Source organism: Mandrillus leucophaeus, unplaced genomic scaffold (genome assembly GCF_000951045.1).
Source record: "Mandrillus leucophaeus isolate KB7577 unplaced genomic scaffold, Mleu.le_1.0 Scaffold723, whole genome shotgun sequence".
NCBI lineage: Eukaryota > Metazoa > Chordata > Mammalia > Primates > Cercopithecidae > Mandrillus > Mandrillus leucophaeus.
The window spans coordinates 1,296,880-1,314,740 of record NW_012107842.1 but is presented as its reverse complement, the minus strand read 5'-3'; the positions used below and the strand labels follow the sequence as shown (position 1 = coordinate 1,314,740).

The following is a 17,861-nucleotide window of genomic DNA, read 5'->3' as shown; positions in this document are numbered from 1 at the left end:
ACAGCTTCTTTTCCCTCCCCTTGTAATTGTGCAAGCAGAGCGGGTGACTGGGTGCAGCCATGGAGCGTGGAGTAGGACGCTCTTTAGACAGCTGGGTAGATTTGTTGTCATCGTGGCAAACACCCTCCTCCTGGACTGATAGGAAATCAGGAAATTAAAGTGTTCTCAGAGCCCTGGATTTCACTGCAGCAGGGATAAAGGTGTCCAGTTTCTGCATATAGGGAAGAAAGCGAGGATCAGCATGGGGAATGAGAAAAATGTATATAACAACACATCTCCTTTCTTCCAAGCTAATGTTCCTTCTCTTGTTTTCTACCTGCCTGGACTTCTAGCCCTCTCTCTTCCCCTGCTGCTAGCCCTAAGTTCTGCAGAAGTACTCTGCCCAGGAAACAGGACAGGTAATGACATTGCAGGCCGGGGACCCACCGAGCCTCTAGGTTCTTCTGCCCATTCGTTGTCAAGCCAGATGTCTTGTGCGAGGCTGTTAGCCTAAGGCTCCTGCTTGTGTTTGTGGTTCTAGTGTACTCTGTGACACATGGACATGCCAGTGAGAGTCTGTTCCTCTGTCTGCTAAAGCCCAGGGAGAGGTGGAGTTGGGCTGGCCCCTTCATTCCCGTTTTGGGAAGGCAACCTCAAACCCTGCCACTTGATCTGGGGCAGCAGAAGCTCTCGCTTGCATCTCTTGTGGCTTCCTGTGGCATGTTCCTGCTTTTCAGCTTCCTTCCCATTCCTTTTGCCACCCCCACCCCCAAGCCCAGAATTGACTTGCCACCCACTGTGTAGCTTGGCCCTCACCTTTGTCTACCCCTCCCCATGCAGCTGCCTCTTTTCCCTTTCAGAATCCTTTGCTCAATTTTGGCTCATTATGTCTTGCAGACTGCTGTGTTCTGTGTGCCCATTTCCTGCGATGATAATGAAAAAGAATGTGTAGAGTGTTAAGACTTTACGAATGTACACGCTTACGTTTGCCCCCAGCTGTGGGTGGGCCTCAGAGATGGATACTGACCTTAATGTTGTGGGGGAGTGATGGCTTGGCCAAACAAAACAAGCAGATGTTGTCTCCTGCCAGGAAAAAAAAAACAAAAAAAACCTTCACCCCATCGACAGTGAAAACTTTGTTTTTGTCAGCTCACGAACCAAGCCTTTAAACCGTTGGTCTTTAGAGATCCAAATGCTTTGACTTTATCAGCCAGCAAGTTGTAACATGCCCCACCCAGGACTCAGCTCCTAGCTATGCCTGGGCCGCAGAAATGGAGAGGGACCTGGAATTCACTTCGTTGCAGATGAATTCCAAATATGCAGACTGCTGGCCTCTTGAAACCTCCGGCAAGTCCCTTCTCCCACTTGAAGTCATTGCCAGTGGCATTTAGCGGGTGGGCCAGAGTTAGGGGTGCAGGGAAGTGGGCATTCCTCTCTCCGAGAAGCCGTGTTGGTGCAGAGTGCTCCTAGGCAGCAGAAGGCACAGGACCTCTGCTTTGAGGTGGGGCAACCCCTGAGTTTTGCTTTGAATCTGTGGAAAAGGAGGAGCAATTGGGGTTAAGGGACTCAGGCTTCCTGGTAACCTGGGGTAAAGTACGCGCTGGTGTCAGCTCAGGCTGAGGACTGGGTTTCTTTTGTTTTCCACGGATGCGGATGTGTTGCATTGCATGCCTAGCTGGATAAGGCACTTCCTGGTGATGTGCGCCTCTCTCTCCAGGGCCCTTCAGCCTCCTCCCTAGCTTTCCCTCTTCCTGCCTTCTGTGTACTGCTCTGAAGTTCTTATTTTTGTTTTAACTTTCCTACAGTGACCCGCACCTTGATAGGAACACTTTGCCTAAGAAAGGACTCAGGTATCTGTGTTTCCCCCCTTGCATCTGTGCCATCTGTTGTGGCTTTGGAGCTTGGCTGTGTGACTCCTTCATGGCTGGTGGGGGTTTGGACTGGGCCGGGGTCCCCGCTTTGACCACCACAGCAGGACCTTTTGGATGACGGCTCCCCTTGCACCCTCTCGTTCTCACTCTCCATGTCAGCTTACTTGCTTGAACAGGGGCTGTGCTTTTTCAGGCTTACTGTGGTAAAACCATCTCATGAAAAACATCCCTGGGCAAGCCCAGGGAGCAGTCATTGCTACTTCTGGGGCCAATGGGTTTAATTTCTGAGCACTTCACCATGACCATTCTGTTCATATGGCTGTCTTCCAAGAGAAAGGACATGACTTATAGCATACTGATTGTAAGCTGGGACAAGAGCACAAGAGGAAAGGAGTATTTTCCCCCACTTTGAAAATATTTAACTTTTCTGCCCATACAAAATTGCTAGACAGATAGTTTGCACTTGTCTAAATATTCTCATGGAAAATTGGTCCAGTTTCAATGCCCAACAAGACCTGGATGTGATCATTTTTTGGTGGATAATAAAGAAAAGACTCCCAGGAAGGACTGTCTTTCCATTCCTGGTAAGTGGTGGCTCAGGTTCATTTTTGATGCTAGTCCTGGCAAAACAAGATGCTATAAGTCACCATTGCTCACACCATCTATATCACTTTGCCAATCAGAGAAACTTCAGTTTGCTAATGCCTTCCCCGTGATCTTGCTGTCTGATGGTTGCAGCCGTCATTTCTCCTGCTTTCTAAACACCACGTGCCTTGTAGCATCAGCTTCACCCTGCACTAAGCATTAAGTGTTTTCGCATAAAATGGAACTTGGAATGAAATGTTTCATTGCTGTCATGTATGTCTGTAGTTAATAACCTGCAGCTCTTAAGACTGAGAGCATTCTGAACAGTAATGTGAGGTAGGTATCAATGCTTCCTTTTGATGGGAGCCTCTGAGTAATGCCAATGCTAAGAATCTAAGAAGGAAAGTATTAAAATCTCCCAACAGTCGTCCTGCAGGAGGGAGTTGAGCAGTGTGGCCTTAGAGGGGGCCTTGGCAAGGCCTTTTGTACTTACCAGTTTCAGTCGTGCCTATGAGCTGCTTGTCAGCAACCATGCCAGGTGCTTAACTCATGGCCACTCTCACTGTGAGTTTGACTTTGATGCCCCACTGGTGCCCTGAGAGGAAGCTAATTTCTAAATGTTAACATTTTGAAATGGTGGGTATACTTCTGTAGCAGATCTAGCCTATCAAAATTATGTAGCTCTGGTTTTTTAAAAATTCAGAATAGAGATACATGACAGGCTATTTTCAGGCAATTGATGTGTCCTGGAAAGTTGCATGTCTGTCAGATATAGTAAAAACATTAAGGAAGAAGCATTTCTGTGCTCCCTCTCACTCTGACTCTTCCTTGTCTAGCTCACCCACTCCATACACATGAACATCCAGTACGAACACACTGACAACATCTTTCCTTAAGCCCAAAGAATCCCTCTGTTGACATAATTAGTAGTCACTCCATAATACATAAGTCCGAGGATACTCTGGCCACTTGGCACTCAGAAATTTCAGATGCAGGCCAGACGCAGTGGCTCATGCCTGTAATCCCAGCACTTTGGGAGGCCAAGGTAGGTGGATCACTTGAGGTCAGGAGTTCGAGACCAGCCTGGCCAACATGACAAAACCCTGTCTCTACTAAAAATACAAAAAATTAGCTGGGCATGGTGGCACATGCCTATAGTCCCAGCTGCTCGGGAGGCTGAGGTGGGAGAATCACTTGAACCCAAGAGGCAGTGGTTGCAGTGAGCTAAGACTGTGCCACCTCGCTCCAGTCTGGGCAATAGAGCAAGACTATATCTCAAAAAAAAAAAAAAAAAAAAAAGAAAGAAAGAAAGAAAAAAATTTCAGATGCTACTTATGGGCATAATGAAAAGAGCATGCATTTTAACAATCAAACATGGATTGAAATGTCAACTCTGTGACTACCAGCAGGGTCCTTACCTTCCCTGAATGTAAAATGGGAATAATGGCATCTATGTTGCTGAGTAGATCTGAGGCTTTGATAAAGATAATGTGCATGAAGACACCTAACACGTTGTAGGTGTTCAATAAATCATCACCATATACATTTCAGAATAAATGAGGGTGGACCACGTAACTTCTGAAGACCCTCTCCTATAAAACCCAATGATTTGGTGTTGCTTTTATGAAGATTTGTTTATGCTCTATTACAGCAACTACTATAAACATTAATGTCTTCAAACCTTGCTTTGTATGTCTGCTTTTTCATATGCTGTGATTCATGGTCGTTTATTTGTGCTATAGAATGGCAGATGCCATGAGTTGTCTAATTAAAACTCCCTCAAAGCACTAACAGCAACTCATTTTGTTGCTTCAGTCCTGTCAAGGTGGGGGCTCTGACATGACACTGTCATGAAGCAACATGTTACAGATACGCCCAGTGACGGCTCTTCTGAGCATTTACCAATCTTCTTCCCTTTATGTGTTCCCTCCAAACTGAAAGGAATAGTCATTTTCCCCAAACACAGGCAAATAGAAAAAAGGTTTTGAGAAACTTCGTAAGTTTCCGGGTGTGTAGTGATCTGATTTTTAAAAAATCATCTTTGGATATATGTTTTCTTTTTAATATATTTACCATCAACTCCACAGAGTTCATTTTAATAAGCGTTGTTCATAGTTAATTCTGGCTTGATTTCTGTCTGTTCAGGTATACTCCCACCTCCCAGCTTCGCACGCAAGAAGATGCAAAAGAATGGTTACGGTCCCACTCTGCAGGAGGCCTGCAGGACACCGCTTCCAATTCCCCCTTTTCCTCTGGCTCCAGCGTGACTTCTCCCTCTGGTACAAGATTCAACTTTTCCCAGCTTGGTGAGTAGCCACTTGTCATTAGCTGTATTGATCAGCTCCATAGGACAGTGTTTATCTTAGATATATAATATATTTTTATTTCAATAGTTTTTGGGGAACAGGTAGTTTTTGGTTACATGGATAAGTTCTTTAGTGGTGATTTCCGAGATTTTGGTGCACCCATCACTTGAGTTATCTTATATTGTGAAACAGCCATATAGTCACATCCTGCTCAGTGTCTGATTAGCTCTTGGCAATATAGTTTGATTACAGGAGATTGATAGCAAAAGAAATAGAGAAAATAGTAAAGTTTTTGATACTCTAATCAATAATTTTCTTTATTTGGTTGATATTGGTAGGGCTATGGCAAAGAACATGTTATTGCATTCTTAAAAAGAATGCATTCTCTTTCTAAGACCTCTGAAGAAATAGATTTTATTGCATATCCCATGTTAGGTCATCCTCATTACTTTATTAAGTTGGAAATAAAAGTTAAGTTTTGATTGAATAGGTATTCTTAACAATGCCTACTTCTGACATAATGCTTTGACTGGCACAGTGGGGAAAGAAAAAGAATTTATGTCACAGTCCCTGCTGACATGTCAATGGAATTCTTTTTCAGGAAGACAAACACATCAATGCACACCTGTATAATAGGGTAAAAGAGAACAATCCAAAGCTTTATATGAAACCGTGTAAAAGCTGAATATAATTAGATAGCAAGTATTAGACACATTTAGAAAAAGGAAAGATTAGTGCTGGCTGGAGTTACAGGCAGAGGTTATGTGAAGGTGGCAGGGTAGGAGCTGAGCCTTGAAGGACTGATAGCGAGTGAGAAATCTTTTCTAATCTCTTCTCACTCTTTAGAGAGGCAGCCTTTTCTGAATATAGTGAATAACAAATTCAGAGTCTTTAAGGATAGAGGTGGCTTGTAGTCAAGTGAGGTTTAACTCTTCATTTCTGATTGACTAAATGAGTACCTCTGAAAATATTGCACATGACTCAAATGGACAGGATTTTCATAAGAAAGCTAGTTTTAGCTGAGACAAATGTACCTTCCTTGCATTAAAACTCTTTATACACCATTATTAAATGTCCCCCATCTGAGGCAATGGGACCTGTGTTCATACTGTTCTTTCCCAGCCATAACTCTTTGAGGCAAGAGATTCTTGTCATGCACAAATGCTTCCCATCTGATCAAAAGCCTGGTTGGGCTATTTTGGGCTTTTGGCTTTAGAGAAAATCATTCCAGATGAGCCTGAGGAGTAATTAGCTCATGCCTGGAAGGTGACACTGGCCTGTCTGAACGTGCCAAGTTGGAAAGCTGAGGCCCAGAGCCTTGCTTTGGAGCTGACCCGCCTTTCCACTCTTATTTTTAGCTCCCAGTGTGTAACTCAAATGCTGATGGGACTACCTTTTAGAAAACAGACGGGAGAAGAGTTGGCAGGAACACATATGGCTAACAATAAGCAGTCTTCTCTTTGTCCCCAACCAGGATTTGAACAGAGACATGAATGTCTAACCTTTTCATTCTATTCCTTTTATTCCAGCGAGTCCCACCACTGTCACCCAGATGAGCTTGTCCAACCCGACCATGCTGAGGACCCACAGCCTCTCCAATGCTGATGGGCAGTATGATCCATACACTGACAGCCGCTTCCGGAATAGCTCCATGTCCCTGGATGAGAAGAGCAGAACCATGAGCCGTTCGGGCTCATTCCGGGATGGGTTTGAAGAAGGTAAGGAAGGAAACTTACCATCTCCCAGGTTACTCACTGTAATTAAGGGTCCCCTATGCTAAGTTCACTTCATTAACCTGAGCTCCCACCTGTAAGTGCTCCCACCTCTCCCACCTACTCTGGCGGTCAGGGATGGGGATCTCTGAAGAGTAAGGTCTGGCCTGACCCTTAATTAACCTTCCAGGCCTTTAAGGAAGAGGCTGCTTAAAAATCACTGGTGAACCATAGAGCTGACTGAGTTCCACTTTAGGCTTCTCCCTCCTGGACTTGGGCCACAGCTTCTTGGCATGCGCCTCTACCTTGAGGCTCAGCCACCGGCTCACCATCTTGGCAGAGAGAACTACTGCAGAGTTCATTTCCCTGTGTTGACACACCCATGTAGTTCTGGGGGCCGGGTGGCCATGCCTCTCTGCTCTGCTCCAGAATTTTTCATCCCTTTTCTCAAGCACTGGGTTTTTACATGTATTGTTTTCAGTTATGCCCTTTTCTTTCTTTGGTTGCTAACTGTGAATATTTGGGGTTGGATTTTTATGTTTGGTTCATTTTCATCAGAATCATGGGAGAAAAGTTCTGTGGACAACTTTGTCAGCCGTTTTCACAGCTCACTTCATTTCTCTCTTCCTTTATTCCGTCACCCAAGGTATGAGTTAGGGGAGTAAGCAGTCAAAATTCTATGGAAGATATCACCCCCACCCCATGAAGATGGGGCTGATAGGACATTGGCAGCAATGCTCATCAACCGAGGATTAAGAATAGGAGTCAGACTAGCAGAGTTTAAATTCCAGCTCCACTGCTTTTTAGGGATATGATTTGGAGCAAGTTGCTTCACCTCTCTATGCCTCTGTTTTTTCACGGATAAAATAGGAGTGAGTAATAATAGTATTCAGCTCATGGAATTATGAGAATTAAATGAGATAATACATATAAATGTTAACACAATAATGTTATTACATGTCATGGCCTGTAATAACACAGCCATAAAGCTATAATAACATAGCTGTAAAAACACAGCTTCAGCATTGACTTCCTGGCAGCTCAAAGTCCCCTGCCAGAGAATGGGGAATCTTGGAGCAAATGGAGCCTAGTCTGAGGACTATACATCTAGTTGTCCCTTTGTTGCCATTGACAAAACAGAATGCGGAGGGTAAGTTAGAGGTGCTTCCCAGTCCCCGTATGAGTAGGGAAAAAGGGCCAGCATCCTCCCAGCATGAAAGAACAAACAAACCTGTAATTGTTTAGGAAGTTTCAAGTCAAAAGGGAGAGAAACACAAGGGACAGGATTCTGTTTTTGCCTAATGTTCTTTTTAACAGAAGTTTTAAAGAATGTAATTTACAGAGCAATTGCCCCCTGGTTTATTTTCTTGGTAACTTAATACTTTCCACCCTGATTTATGTATCATTTGCATACCATGACATTCAGTGAACAGGTACAAGTCTGTAAATCCATATATGGGAAGCTGCTAGGACGAAGGATTAAGGAGGGGAGAAGCTTGAGTCACTGAGGGGCATTTGTGAGATTTAAGTGCTACAAATTAATGCTATAACTGCTCAGAACAGTGATAGTAGAGAATATATTGTGATCCTAAGGTGAAGGAAGAGGCAGTTTGTCTCGAACTTCCTTCTAGTCAGTGTACCGGCCAAGCATCGCCTCGGAGCATTCCCCAACCTCCCCGGGAAGGATTTGCATATGGAGTTTGTCCCGCACCGTATTTCTCTTCTCTACCATGTGGGTTCCTGAGTGAACCACGTCCAATACTGAAACTTGTCCAAACAAGCACACTTCACCTCATAAAGGTCCAGGACCATTACAGTATCGTCATCAGATAGCTTTTATTTATTCCATCTGGAATCAAGCTGGTGGACAGCACAACTGTGGAATATCTGGAATGTCAAAATGACATTGATAAAAAGTGCTTGCCCACAAGCAGTGTCTAGACTTTTGTAAACCTAATGATTCATGGTGACATGGAACTGAAGCACAGAGGTAAAAGTCAAATTTTAGGGGAATGGGTAGGGTCTGCTGTCAATACACTGTGAATATGTAACATTATCATCTTTTGGAAGATAGGGCATCAGATTGATTTTATTTCTTCTAAGGATATTACATTCAAAAACAAAATGGGGCTTGTGTAATTAGGTTTTTAATTCCTTTCGATGAAATTCTTTTTCTTTTGAATTTATTAACTCCCAGTGTTGCAGGAGCAGTTGGAAGAAAATTGACATTTCATGTTTGGACCAAACAGAACTTCTTGTAATAATCAGTTAGGTATATTATACGCCATAAAGCAGAATAGAAATTTAGGAAGAAGTAGTGCAAGTATTTATGTGAGGTTTTTGTGCAATTTAATTAGCACTTTCCACTTTGAAATTTTAGGAATTATAAATATGTAGATTAGGTACAGACATGGCCCAGATGCAGCCTTTCAAAGGTATTTCAGGTAAATTGCTTTCTATCAGATGCATTATGCGATCTTAAAGTCAACTTTAATAGCATACATTTAAGGGGATGCTTGAGGCATTTTTAAAAAGGATTCTAGAGAAAAAAAAAAATCCCATGACTTTACCAATCATCACTATGATCTAATGCAATGAAAAACACAGAAACCCTCCTCTATCAGTTTATATGGAATTCCCAGGAGCAGAGAAGCTTATTAACCAAGAAAGCTTGTATTGCAGCTTACTTGTGTTTCTAGCCCCTGAATTGCAGAAGTGGTTCAAATCCTGGCACCTCTACTGTTAGCAATGTGACTCTGAGAAAGGACTTGACCTGCTCAGCCTGTTTCCTATTCACTGAAATGTGAAAAATAATTGTACATGCTTTGGAAAATTGAAGTGAAGATTAAGTGAGATAAATCTTGGAAAGCATTTAACAAATAACTTTGAAAGGGGAGTATTGTAAGTGCTCACTCAATGGTAGCTATTGTTATAATTGTCACATTATAGCCTTCTCTCCAAGGGCCATTATCATCCTCATTTTTTTTAATGGCCAAATTGAGGCAAAAGTGACTTGAAGACTTTATGCAGCCACAATGATGCCTTAAGCCTCTTGATTCCAGTCCCTCTTTCTTTCCACTCAATCCTACCTTGATATTTGACTCAGCTGGATTTAAAAAAAAAAAAAAAAAAACAAAAAGCCTGTGCGAGGCGAGCTCTGATCTTTCAGGGCAGTCCATTAGCCATCAGAACTGCATTTCATTCTTCTGACTCTTTCCACAGTACCCAATTGTGGAATGAGAAATAGATCATGATGCCCAGATCCACATTCTCTTTCTGCTCCTGACTAGCTATGTGTCTGGCCACATCACTTAACCATTCTGAGATTTAATGTACTCTGTTGTTGATTAAAGGTGGAAAAGTCCTGCCTAGTCTGGGATTGCTACCTGCAGATTCTCTGTGAGAGTGAGAGGCACTTGATTGCTTTATTGGCTGAAATATGCCTAGTTGTTTCATTCTATCTAGTGTTTTCACTCCTACTAAAGCATCTTTCTTCTCAAACATTCCTAGCTTGTGCCCACGTGTAGCTTGCATGAAGGGACTAGGACACCATTCTAAAAGACACCAAAAGGCTCTTTTGAAAAAAACAAACGAATGGAAAAGAAAATCAGAAACTGTTAAAACAGATCACTTGAAGGCAGAGCGATCTCCTGACTTCTATCAGCAGATCCTGTTCTTGAATTGCTGTGTGACCTTAAGCAAGTCATTTAACCTCTCCGAGTTTCAGATTTCTCAATGGCAGAAATGGCCTAGATATTCTCTGTGGTTCCTTGTAGCTGAAAAAATGTGGAGGTATAGCTATAGGGAGGAAAACTACATAGGCTGCTTTAGCTGTTTAGCCTCTGTAACTCCCATAGACATTTTGTTGTCCAAAAATAACCACATTACATAACCCAGGCTCTGACTTGGCTCAAGTCCCTTGAGGGAGGCCCAACTGCAATGGTACAGGTAAGCCACATTCAGTTTTGGGTTGACTCTGAAAATCAAGGAATCTGTCTTTTTGGAACGCAGTCTTGCTGTTGCTAATTACAAAGTGAGAGGAGTTAATTATTGAGAAAAATAATTACCTCTACCTTAAGCCTGCCAGATGTGATCTTCTCTGCCTGTGGCCCCATGCTTGCACTGAGTTGTTGCTAAAACTGTGTCAGTAACTTTATATGTGTGAGATGTAGAAATAGAAAAGAGAAAACTTCCATTTTCCAGCAGCCAGAGGCCATATAGCAGCCCTGTGCTGGTCTCTGGCAGGCCAATCATGCAAGTGTGCATAGCTATGTGTTACCCACATCTCTTCATCCAACTTGACCTTCAACATAATTCCTCCACTACTGTCTGTGTCATAAGCTGAATTAACTTACCTCAGTGGAACATTAGGCCACTAAGTTGGAACATTAAGGCCTATGTTAATGTGTGGACATATTAACACTGAAAGCCATTATTGGCCATTAACACCTTAACCTGATTTTTTATGGGCATGAGTCAGGTTAGTCATGGATGAAGAAAGCATGGAGGAAAAGATCTAGAATGCAGGGCATTGCTAAGGAGGGTGGATGTATGTGATGATAGAGGGACAGCTTAGAGCATTAGGGAGCTACTAAGAGAGAAGAGAACTGGAATAGCAAGCCAAGAGTTACGTGGGCTCAGAGGGAGGAGGAAGCCCACCCAGGTGGCAGTCAGGGGAATGAGGAAAGGTCCCATAGAGAAGATGTCATTTGAGCAGATCTGTTTGGGATAGACAGTATTTAGATGCAGCCTAAATGAAGGGAACTGCATGGGCAGAGACACTGAGGCAGGAAAGTACTGTCTAGGGCAAGCTTGGGAGAGCAGTGCAGGATTCATAGTGTGACAAGAACATATAAGGGAAGAAGGAGAGGTCAGGGAAGATTTACTGGAAAGATGACAGAGAGGAGCCTGAGTGTTAGGCTGAGCTACTTATCAGCTATCTTGTTGGCATGTAGCTTCTGCTGACTGCTAATCCAAGGTGAGTTCACTTCGTGGGTGGTAGATGAATGCCATTTAGTAGACGTGGAAGTTACCCCCGTGCCTCCCACTTTAGACTACAGGTCATAACTCGGTGTGGGAGTCAAGCCATTCCACCCACGGCCAGGAAAGCTGTGCCCAGTTAAAAGTCCTATGATGCCTTAGCATAGGAATATTTCTTTTCTTCAAACAAGTTGTTCAGAAGTTACCAAGAAAATAAAGAACCTGCTTCCCACAAAAGAAGGCAGTTAGAATACCCAAGTCCTAGGAAAGACTATGCTGTTAAATTAGAACAAATAATAAGATGCCTCCACTGGCTGGGGGCAGGAGGGGTGCTAAGGACATACAAGTTGGTTCTAGTCAAAAGTACCAGTTTGAAACAGAAAAGAAGACACTACTTGCTTGTCACTTTGTAGACATGGTAGAAATCAAATAAAGAATCTATATTTCGATGAATATGTTTTCTAAACAAATATTCTGCTATATGGTCATCTAGAATGAACTTACCGTGGCCAACAGCCTCTTAGGTTCAAAATAATCAGCTCATTTTTTTTGCATATACAACTGACAGATGCCAACAGGGTAAAAAAAAAAAGTATATGGAACACAGTCTTAACCCTAAAGGAATACGTTAGAAAAAAGAGTGAAGCAAAATATGCTAGAAAGGTAACAGATTGCCTCCGGGCAATGCAATTGTGAGTCACTGCAGGTTGTGACAGTGAATATGCTTCTTAACACTTCTCTGTACTTGAAAATTTTTGTTCAGTAATCATATATTATTTTGACAGTTAAGAGAAAAAGTATTCAGAAGGCTGAAGGGAAAAATGCGGTAATAGAAAAGTGACATCCTTAGCAAACTTGTACTTATTTGTCACTGACCTATCACCAAACCAGGAAAGGTTGGGTCCAGATGAGATTAAGTCATTCCAAGTCTGGAGTGTCCTGTATTGCTGATTTTTTGCCTCCTCTGTCCCCTTTTTGGTACCATAACAGCCATCTATCAATTCACCCTTTTTTTTTTCTTTTAATAGTTCATGGATCCTCACTCTCCTTGGTTTCCAGTACGTCATCAATTTATTCTACAGTGAGTATAAATCAATGCTGTGTGGCTGTGATCATGAGATCATGAGGCTGGGGTTCCTTTATCAAATGTGTCAAGAATAAAATATATGCATCTATCCTACGGAAAGCATTTCCATTATAAGGGGATCAATTAATTAGGGAACAAGATTTAAAATTCACAGACAGCTATTAATTATATTATACCAACCCCAAAATCCAGAACTGGCTGCCTTGTTAAAGTGGCATTGTGCTTTAGGTGATAACTATTTAGAATGTGTGAGAAGCCTTGGCCACCTGCTGAGGGACTTGGAAAACAAAGGCCTTGAGCAATTTATTAACACTTTGTCTGCCTCAGTTTCTTTCTTTCTTTCTTTCTTTCTCTCTTTCTCTCTTTCTTTCTTTCTTTTTGAGACAGAGTCTTTGCCCAGGCTGGAGTGCAGTGGTGTGATCTTAGCTCACAGCAACCTCCACCTCCTGGGTTCAAGTGATTCTCCTGCCTCAGCTTCCTGAGTAGCTGGGACTACAGGCACGTGTCACTATGCCCAGCTAATTTTTGTATTTTTAGTAGAGACAGAGTTTCAACATATTGGCCAGGCTGGTCTCAACCTCCTGACCTTGTGATCTACCCACCCTGGCCTCCCAAAGTGCCAGGATTATAGGAGTGAGCCATTGTGCCTGACCAGCCTCAGTTTCTTTATCTATAAAGTAGAAATAATAGCAGTCCCTACCTTATAGAGGTGTAATGAGGATTAAATGTTATGAAGATTACATTTCACTACTATATAAACTCTTTCTAGACAAGGACATTTTTGTTTTTATTCCTAGTGCCTAGAATAGTACCTAGCACATAGTAGGTATTTTTAAAGTAGGTTTGAAAGAAATGGGAAAATGAATCTAAAACAATGAATATTGTACACACAGCTCAGAGCAAGCACTCCTAAATGCTAGATGTCATCCATGAGAGAGGTTTACTGAATGAAAGCCAAATATAATCAGATACATTTGGATCTTCAGTACTACTGGATTTATTCAGTAGTACTTACTTTTTATAGCTGTACACTATTTATTTTATTTTATTTTAGACAGACTCTCGCTCTGTCACCCAGGCTGGAGTACAGTGGCACAATCTTGGCTCACTGCAACCTCTGCCTCCTAGGTTCAAACAATTCTCCTGCCTCAGCCTCCTGAGTAGCTGGAATTACAGGCATGCACCACCACACCTGGCTAATTTTTTTTACATTTTTTGTAGAGACAGGATTTCACCATATCAGCCAGGCTGGTCTCGAACTTCTGACCTCAAGTGATCCACCCATCTCAGCCTCCCAGAGTGTTAGGATTACAGGCATGAGCCACCACACATGGCCAGAGCTGTATGCTATTTACTTTAAAAATAGTAATTTGGGAATGTCTACAGGAAAAAAAAGAAAAAAAGTCTCTTTGTTAGTTGTGAATTGGAAATTCTTTAGCCCTTAATCCCATGGAAACAAATGTTTTAATAATTTAGATTTTGATAATGCCCAGTTTCTGGTCTATATAGCAGGATACACTGTGTATAGCTCCTGGAAAATAAGAGGCCACCCCAGAATCAAGTTAAAGATACCAGGGCCTAACTGTTCTTTCTTAGGCCTGTAGTGAGCAAATGAACTTCAGTGATGGCTGATATGGTCTGTTTTGAAGGACCTAGAAACTCTTGCTTCTACTCTTCCTAACCACCTCACCCCTCCAATTCTAAAATTCCTCTTTCCTCAGCTAGTCATCTTGTTTGAAATTTCATCACCAAGTCCTAGCTTTCCTTTTAAAGGCTTTATACAGAAAAACCTTGGAGAGAGGTTTTTTAAGCCATGATCTACTAAGAAAGCATAGAGATCGTCTTTCAGCTGTCAGCCAGTAGATAAACTATGTCCTTTCTTCTAGAATGAAACTGTGGGATATGGGTACCAAGGTTGGTACTTTTAAACCTAAATTCATTTCTTCAACAGTATTTTGTGGCACCATAGATATGCCTGGCTCTAGACTAACACCTAGGATATAATTTAGGAGAGAAAGGAGCCTGCTACTGAAGGAGGAAGCTGTAGGCACCAGAGGGACACGGGACTCTAGCTTCACAGGACTGGTGCAGAGAAGCTCTAGTGGATAGTTCAGTGCCCAGCCCCGTGTTTCCCCTGTGGCATTCCCAGGGGTTCTTGCCAACACAGAGGGGAGTGGGCCTTTCAGAAAAGTAAAACCTGGGAGACTGGCCAGCATTAACCAGCCTTGGAGGGAAAGAGCATAAGCTTCTCAACCTGTGTGTCTTCAGATCTAGGAAACTGTCACATACAGTTCCTGGGGGCAGCCCCTTCATGCCAACCACTAGAATTCCTTCCAGTAAAAAACTCTCTTTCAGTAGCTATTGTTCTGGGTATGGGGACATGAAGATAGTGTTTTCATGAAATTTGAAATTGTCTTTTCTGAGCTAATATAAATTCAACAAATTAGCAAAGACCTAATAATAATACTTTTTAATTCCATTTTTTATCTGGATAGCAAGAGCCCTGAGGTGTAATCATAGAGTTCGTCTCACCATGTGACTTTGGACAAATCACCTAGTTATTCAGAGTGTCTCCCCAGTTTTGCCCTTGGCATCAGGAAACTGAGCAAGGTGATCTTCTGAGGCCCCTACAATCTCTGACATTCCATGAGTCATGGAATCAAAGGCTTCCATTTACTGTCCTCACATATGCCTTCTCTGAGAATATAGGTTACTTTTGCAGACTTAAAAAAAAAAAATAGCCTATCAGTTGAATGTTTTTATGCTGGTGCAGCCTACTAATTTCAAGAAAAACTGCAAGTCTGGCGAGACTGCTACCACCCAGCACTGAGGTGTGGTCCCTTATCTATTATTACCTTCTTGGTGATAATGAAATTCTGAAATACATGCTCCAGGCACCTTTGTAAATGTTAAGGTGAATAAAATTCTTGTTTGTTGTCTGAAAAGAGATCTTTGAAATGTTAAGTTGCCACAGACCCAGACCAAGGAACCTGCTTAATAGCTGAGAGTTTTAAAGGCTCTTACTGGATGACAGTAGGTTCTTTCCTTGAAATCTCTGTAATGAATATTCAAGAATGCTCATTCTGCATGAAATTTGCCTGCAATTTTAATTATCAGTGAAAGAAAAGATTACAGAGTGCTAAATAATTGCCATGGAAAAGTTATGGCTAGCTCTTAGAGTAGAGAAAATCTCAAAGGCCACCTCTGGCCTTAGACTTGCTTTCTTGTTTGGTAGGGAATACTTGAGTTCCCAGGAGAGCTGCTGGATGGATGGAGGCTAGCAGCTTCACATAGTGTTACCAGATCTGCAGAACTGCAGCAACGGGGACAAGATACAAAGCACATGCTTTCTCTAGGCTGCTGTTGATAATGGGGGCCCAACCCCAGAGACAGGTGGGCACAGTGACAGACAGTGGCAGAGGCATGGGGAAGGGCTATTAGGGCCTGTCTATGGAAGTGTTTCTAAGTAGGACTGGTCCTATGTGGATGGTTAAGCCTGCTAACAGGCCTCCATCAGCCTTCCAAATGTTAGATAGTGGTGACATTCTCACCATTAACTTGTACCCTTTGGATTGAACTTGGGGCTTCTTTCTGGAAAGCCCCCATGAGAATGTAGCTATAGTAAAAGTGCAGGAGAATATGCATAGGCTCTGGAGCCAGACTACTTTAGATCCAGTCTCAACTCTGCCACTTACCAGCTGTGACCCTGGGCAAATTACTGAACCTTCCTGTGCCTCAGTTTCCTCATACACAAAACAGAAAGCAATAGTATTAGTACCTCCTTAAAGAGTTGTTATAAGGATTAGATGAATAATGAATGTAAAGTGCTTGGAACAGTCTCTGGCGCATGATAAGCATTCAATAAATGCTAGCTGTTATTACCAGAATGCAGGCAACACAAGGTCAGGGACTTGGTCGTGTTCACAGCTTTATCTTAGGTTCTTAAAAACAGTGCCTGGCACACAGTAGGAAATCAGTAAATATTTGATAGGTGTGATAGTGAGGATGGATGGACAGACAGACAAAGATGAATGAATATTACCTAGGAGGGAAGAGTGAGCTCTGAGGACATCTTCCAACCTTCTCCTGAAAGCATTTCTTAGATAAGGAGGTTGCTCATTGTGACTTTATACAAGACACTTAACCTCTCTGAACCTCAGAAGGAATACAAACAAACCTACCTAATGGAGTTTCTGCAAGGATTAAATGACTTGGCTCCATGTATTTAAAAATTGGTTGCTGCTATTAGGAGCCAACCTAGAGGAGGGGGCTTGTGGGCAGGATAAGGAGGGAGGACAATGGGGAGCACAGGGTGAAGGGAGATCAGATAGGAAGCAGCTGCCCACCTATTCCAGCTGATGGATGTGCTCTGTGAGTTCTAATGAATCATACCCACATTATATTGTGAACTAATGGAGACGTTGACATCAGGGTCAGATGCTGATTTTTTAAAAATAATGGGCTTATCCCTAGTAAAATTGGATTAGGACACTTAGGGAGGACCCCAAAGACAGAATAGAGTTCTTACTGATGTTCACTTACCTACCTGGTTCCCAAGTCACTCTTCCCTCCCTGGGGAAATTAGAGCAATGGGTAGAGAGAAGGTCGAACACTCAACATTTCCAAGAAGGAGGAGGGATCCTCTTTATGAGCCCCTGTGGGAACTAGAGGAGAGGGAAAGAAAGGTTCCTCCTGCAGTGGGTTCCCCAATTCATGTGGGCTCCCACTATGGGAGGAGAGAGGGTCTTATAGTTTCTGGCTAGCAGGTACCTGTGTCACCACAGACACAGAGCCAGCATGGAAGGGACAAAGAGGGAAGCCAGTAAGAGGGGCAACAGAGTTCACCCTTACTCCACAGGGGTCACAGGTAATTGGGGTCCTTGAAATGGGACAGCATGAGGATGAAGGCCACATTTATCCCCACAACCTGTGGAGTTACTGGGCTGGCTAATAGGGGCTCCCAAACCCCCCTCACTTTGAGGTCTTTCTACCCTGGTGCTCCCACTGCAGTGTCCTAGGGAAGTGAGAGGAGGGCAGAAAATGGGGGCAGAATTAACCCAGGAGCAGTCTTCTTTGCTCCCTAGAGTAAACTAAGGCTCAAGCTGGGAATACCATGGCAAAAACTCCAGGCGAATGACTAATGTGGGAGACTGACTCAGTTTCCTAGTTGAAAGAAGACAGCCTTTTGAAGTTGGTTTCCATTTTAACAGCATGCTGTGGTCAGGCAGGTTGCTTTCTGTCTGGCTTGAACACATTTATCAATGGGCTCAGACTGGGTGGTGAACTCCTGGGCAGCAAGCCTTGCCTCAGAAGCACCTTAGTACCTTTTGATACCTCAGGC

General features: G+C 42.9%; 1 protein-coding gene across 4 annotated transcripts in view; it reads left to right on the top strand.

Moving 5' to 3' along the window:
* NAV2 (neuron navigator 2) overlaps positions 1-17,861 on the top strand; it is an 808,709-nt gene that overhangs the window by 729,584 nt on the left and 61,264 nt on the right. For 3 of the 4 annotated variants that reach the window (XM_011965412.1, XM_011965411.1, XM_011965410.1), the window contains exons 16-20: positions 333-398; positions 1,785-1,829; positions 4,581-4,741; positions 6,271-6,459; positions 12,462-12,514. In XM_011965412.1, the coding sequence (XP_011820802.1) occupies positions 333-398; positions 1,785-1,829; positions 4,581-4,741; positions 6,271-6,459; positions 12,462-12,514 (514 nt within the window). Of the gene's footprint in view, positions 1-332; positions 399-1,784; positions 1,830-4,580; positions 4,742-6,270; positions 6,460-7,011; positions 7,106-8,850; positions 8,856-12,461; positions 12,515-17,861 lie in introns of all 4 variants that reach the window. The other variant, XM_011965409.1, reaches the window with a different exon arrangement.